The 5,537-nt window shown below is 40.0% G+C and overlaps 1 protein-coding gene across 1 annotated transcript in view; it reads right to left on the minus strand.

The window, feature by feature from the left end:
* LOC101307641 overlaps positions 1 to 2,576 on the minus strand; it is a 3,164-nt gene extending 588 nt beyond the window's left edge. The window contains exons 1-4 of the mRNA XM_004289654.1: positions 2,309 to 2,576; positions 1,619 to 1,702; positions 159 to 229; positions 5 to 62 (exon numbers count right to left, since the gene is read on the minus strand). Of these exons, the coding sequence (XP_004289702.1) occupies positions 5 to 62; positions 159 to 229; positions 1,619 to 1,702; positions 2,309 to 2,372 (277 nt within the window). The 5' untranslated portion in view covers positions 2,373 to 2,576. The remainder of the gene's footprint in view (positions 1 to 4; positions 63 to 158; positions 230 to 1,618; positions 1,703 to 2,308) is intronic.
* Positions 2,577 to 5,537: the final 2,961 nt, after the last annotated feature.

The following is a 5,537-nucleotide window of genomic DNA, read 5'->3' on the forward strand; positions in this document are numbered from 1 at the left end:
ATACTAACAACTTGAGACTCATCTCCGGTGAGCGCTTCTATGTCATATTTGTCTGGATTATCCTGCATTCAGAAAAAAAGAAAGCAGGCTATGATTCAATAAAGATGTTTGCATTGGGATAAGGGATCTGGCATTCATTGCAAGTTGAATAAGCTAACCTTTGCATCAAGCTGCAATTTTTCATTAGCTTCTGATATGACTCCCAAGAAGTTCCTCATTTTTCCCAACACTGCCAACAAAGCAAACAAAATGGGCAACATTTTTCAAAGTAATTTTAACACTATACGCAATGGATAGAGAGACAACAAAAGAGCATAATAAACTGCGTCCCACAAGTTTCAGCTAACAGAAACAATGGAGAGAACATCCAAAAATCTTTTGCCCAACCCACAGACACAGTCACACAGACCATTAATTTTGATGACAACAGGTTCTCTAATCTCATGAAATTTCTCAAGTTTAGCCTGTGGCTATAGGCTAAGGGAACTATCAACATCCTCAGACCTGTGTGGAATTCTCAATGTGACCAAATCTAACTGTCCCTTACATTTAAATCACTACAATCATCAAGCGTTTAATACTTGTGAAGATGGAGGTTAAACTGTTAACATGATGTCTGAGACTCCTACCAGCTTGTAAGAGTGCCTCAATGGACTCAATGGACTATGAAAGATGGAATTTTCATTAACACTCTAACACATAAGGAGACCCCATACATAACATCTTTTAAGTCTTTGAAGGTCAGAAGATTAGTTCTGGTTTTTATGAACTTTTAGGGAAACAAGAAGTAAACCGCACTAACTTCTTACAAAGCCTAGAAGCAGAGAGGAGAAATGCGCTGTCCTATTTTGGTCCTTGGACTTTCCGATGGAGATAAGTAGCAGCCCTCATCAATCATAAGGCTTAACCTAATGTGAATGTTGGCTTGTTTTCTATAAGATGCATGGAGCCCTAGCATTATTTGCTGAGAGACAACTGAAAATTATCTATATCTGATTTCAACAGAAGGTGGAAGCTGTATGACCTAAGCATGATTACATACTAATGTTACTTTTCAGGAAAAAAAAGGGCACATTGTGATTGACCTTGACACACAATGACAAGATAAATTGGACTCTATCTCAAGGACAAACAACAATTCATTCTATTGTACAGATTTGGAATTCTGCCTGACTTGCCTGTATGTACTGTATCCAACTAGGGAAGACACTAATACACAATGTTATTGTTCCATTGCAGTGTTTAAGATGTAATATAAATCTTTCACAGTAAAAATGACAGTATAGAAAACATGGCTAAAGCCATGCACAGAAAAATACTAATCCAATTTCGAGTTAATCTAGCTTTAACACCTGAACAAAGAAATAACTTCTGCCCTATATCTCAATTCTCAAAAGCATGATTATTTCCAATAAACCAAAAGAAAAGGCAAAGTCTTTTAGAAGCTAGGAGATAGTAAACACCATTACTCTCTTCTGCCATTGTTTCAGTTTCTAAGTTGTAGTACTAAATTCCAAAAGAGAAACTTGAAAAGCGGAAACTAGATTGAAGCAACAATAAATAAATATAAACAAGCCTGGATTCAAATTTCAAATAGGAACAAGATACATCAACTCACACTGGCTTTTGGGAGGAGGAGCAATGATGGGCTTCTTTGTTTGGGTAGCCTGGGATCCATTTTTACAAACAAGTAGAGTTGATTCTGCAAGCAGATAAGAAACAGACTGAGCTTGGTGGATCAATGTTCCAAAAATCACTAGGCACTAGTCAGGCTGCGTCTGGGGGACAAGCGCCTAGGTGGAATATTATTTTTCTTTAAAGTTTATTTTTATAGCATTTTTTTCATACCAATAAAGAGTATATAGAAAATCAAAAAGAGTAATAGAATCGAATCTAGAACACTGAAAATAGTCAGGAACCAGACTAGGAATCATGGTCAGTGAACATTCAACATGCAACTTGAAGTGGGTCTTCACAGAACAGGTGTTCCCTTACAAGATGACCTTCACCTAGCATCTATGATCTGACCTTAAACATTCAACTTGAACCAAACTTGACGTTGATTAATGTTACCTTCTGAAAACTACACTATACAAACCCAAAATCTCAGGTCTTAACATTCATATACAAGCTAGACAAACAAAATTATAAACTTTGGATTTCACAAACGAACAAATCAGTAAATGAACAAGATTTCCATAAACCCAAACAAGGGAATTCACAATACCCAATGAATTACAAACAATAATCTCAGAAAACCTAATCAATAAACACACAACCAGAGAGAGAGACCGAGAGAGACAGAGACCTAGAGGTGAAATTGAGGGGTGGTTATGCTCCAAACGCAGAAGGTCTTTGCTTGTAGTTCCCATGGTTTCTAACGGCAGAGTATCTCAAGCTCAAGGGGTTGGGGTTTTAGAATGCAGACACCCAACTTGTCCAGGGTTTTGCGGCCAAGAGAGATCAAGCAAAAGATGGAAAAACGATTGAAGGATTTTGGGTTGGGCTAGACGGTGGTATAAACGGGGCTTTTCTTAAAGTGTAGTAATTGACCTCGTGCTTCCTCTGCATCTCCCAAGTGCCGATATGTATAATCTCTCTTAAGTAGTGTTCTAGCATATTCTCTATGTGTGTTTTGGTCTTATGTCAATAGGATATGTAGTTAGACTAGATCTATGTATTCATATCCTTACTATATTGGTATTGTGTAATTCCCTATATAAAGGGCTCCTATCAATGAATAAGATGATGATGATTCTCTTGCTATCTCTTTGTCTCTACCATTAATCTTTCATCACGTTATCATGCACTTTGTTCTAACCCTAGAGCCAATAGCCCACCATTTTTTTTTTCTAAACCCTAAAAACCAAAACCCTAAAATCGGGCAGCCTTGTTTTTCCCGATTTCCGACTAAAATTTCGACTGCCCCCCGCCGGAATTTTATATCCCCAGAAAGCTCTCTCCGCCCCGGATCCAAAGCCGCCGGTCTCACCCTGAGAACCGGCCGGAAAGTCTCCGAACCGACCGCCAGAAGATTCCAGACCGCCGTCACTACCGACCACCGGTTCACCACCTTCTCTTGCTCCGATCAACCTGAAATTTTGACAGCAGCTTCTCCATCCAGAGCTGCTCCTCCTATCAAATTTTCAGCCCCAAATTCGAAGTATAAGTAGGCGAAACGTTATTTCTCCTCTCGGCAGCCTCTAGAAAGGTATATTTTTTGAAACCTTAAACTTTTCCAAGTTCAATAACTCGGGGAGGATAAAATCTTTTCCTCCCTTCTCCATCTCCATTCTATGCTTGGGATTTTGTGCGTGCAGGTACCCAAATCCCGGAATTTTATTCGCGGGTCAAGAGTGTGTTTGATCACTCTTGTTTCTTTGTCCGGGTTGTGTTTGATCAACCCCGACCTTTCACCGGATTGTGTTTGATCAATCCGAGGCCTTTTTCCGAATTGTGTTTGATCAATTCGCAGCTTTTTCGGATTGTGTATGATCAATCCGAAGGACAAACCATTAAAAACATCATTTGTGACCTCTATCGAGTCTCATAACAGCTTGGTTTTGTATGCAAAAGCAATGTAACATTCTGCTCCTTTGAGTTTTGACGTGCTAGATGCCTAAGGCGGATCTTCGCTTGGTATCTGTGGAACCTTTCATTGGAAAGGATTAAACCACATGTTTTGACCCCCAGGCTAACAAGCCTAGATGCCGAGATTTCACATCTCATGCGCTCAAAGTCTTTAACGCGCCACATCGACAAAAGCCTTCAATGGCAATCTGTGCAAAAAGTAATGACCACAAAGTACTGTGGAATGCACTCATGGAGCGTTTCTCGAAACGTTCATATAATTCTACTTGTTGAGTTATTAGTCAAGTGGATTGCTTACCACCTTAATTGACTACATATTGTCGATGATCTTTTGTGGCATCATGATCCATATCTTTAGCGGATTCGATCATCATCAAGTTCTCTAGGTCCTCCAAGTTGGTATGGAATTACCAACGAGACTTGATTTTGATCATACAAACAGGAATTGTATATACGCTAATGTGATAAACTTATTTGGGATTATCCCCTAATGTGGGGACAACAATATGGGTCATGGCAACGACAGAAAACGTCATGTCGATGTCTAGAAAAGAGGGGGCGGTGTTGCCGGCTCTAATAGCGACACTCCCGGTCTAGACACCATTTTTTCAAAACTACTCACGTCAGCTGATGACATTAACGCAACCGTTGTGGATCTTCGGATCGCTGGTTCAAGATTGTCAAGCTCCTTTAAATTGTGAATGCATACAAAAAGGTATGGAAAATCAATATGAGGACAAGAACGTCATCCTCATGATCGCGAATTTCAAAGAATTCGGATCCTACTCTAGCTACCCATGACTTTGATGTCATCGGCTAGACATTGATTTTCGTTCCAAGTTATATGTACTAAGGCGTTGTATCGACGTCCTTTGTCTATTTGAGACCTCGATGTACTCACATTAGCAATAATGAATGCCGTGAGAATTTTTCGAAGTGAAACTATTCTCCTCTTATGGTTCATATTGATTTACAATCAAGATGTACACTTACATCGTCCTTAGAAACATGGCATATTGTGCCGATTTTGGTCCCTTCCTTTGAAGGTGACTCATGGCACTGCATCCTCAAGGAGGATCGCCCACGTGTTTCCGGTTAAGTCTTCTACCCTATAGCGGATTTTTCATCATCAATTGTTCAACTAGGCTCATCCAAGCTCAGTGTGATGTCTTAGAATTGTCCGAAATTAAGGAGATAGTGGTTTTAAGTGTGCCTCGCACTACCGACCCTCCACGGACATGCCTGGTCATACTGACTTGGAGTTACCGAAAGCTTTTGATTTTGGATCCCCCTACGTATTAAACCAATTGCCGTCTTGCAAAAGACGTTGAAGACTTATCAAAGCTGGAAAATTATCATCATGATCGGATCCTCTAGGTCCTCTGAGTTAGTTTATGTTCATGTCAGGGAGCTTTTGCTAACTAGTCATGGAGTTTACGACCTTAGAACGATCGAAAGGACTTGGTTTTGATCATACACACGTCACTTTTGGCTAAGGTAAAAGCCTACACGCCACCTGCAAGCTTCACAGCTTCGCACATGCCAAATCTGCGAAAAACAGCAATCTGTCCCTTCTGGACAATCAACTTCTTTTGAGCTTTGTGAACAGATCCGGACGAACCAGACAGTGAGCTTTATATCATTGGAAAGCTCTATGAGTCTAGTTTTCAGAAATTTTCACTGTTCGTCCATATCTATTTTAACGAAGAAGTTATGGCTGTTTTAGTGCGCAGAGGTCATTCTACGCGGAAACTTTTATGCACTCTCGGGATTGCAGCTTTTCGTAGCTTCTTTCAATCCTTCTAAATGGTTCAGTAGAATTATTTACTCGCCTATCTACTCCTTGTAGTTATGTCTCATAGAGACATTGAGTGCTTCGGCAGATAGTGGAACTATGCACAACATTCTAAGGACCATGTTGAGCTTTAAAGCATTCATGCTAATGG

Source organism: Fragaria vesca, linkage group LG2, assembly GCF_000184155.1.
Source record: "Fragaria vesca subsp. vesca linkage group LG2, FraVesHawaii_1.0, whole genome shotgun sequence".
Lineage (NCBI taxonomy): Eukaryota > Viridiplantae > Streptophyta > Magnoliopsida > Rosales > Rosaceae > Fragaria > Fragaria vesca.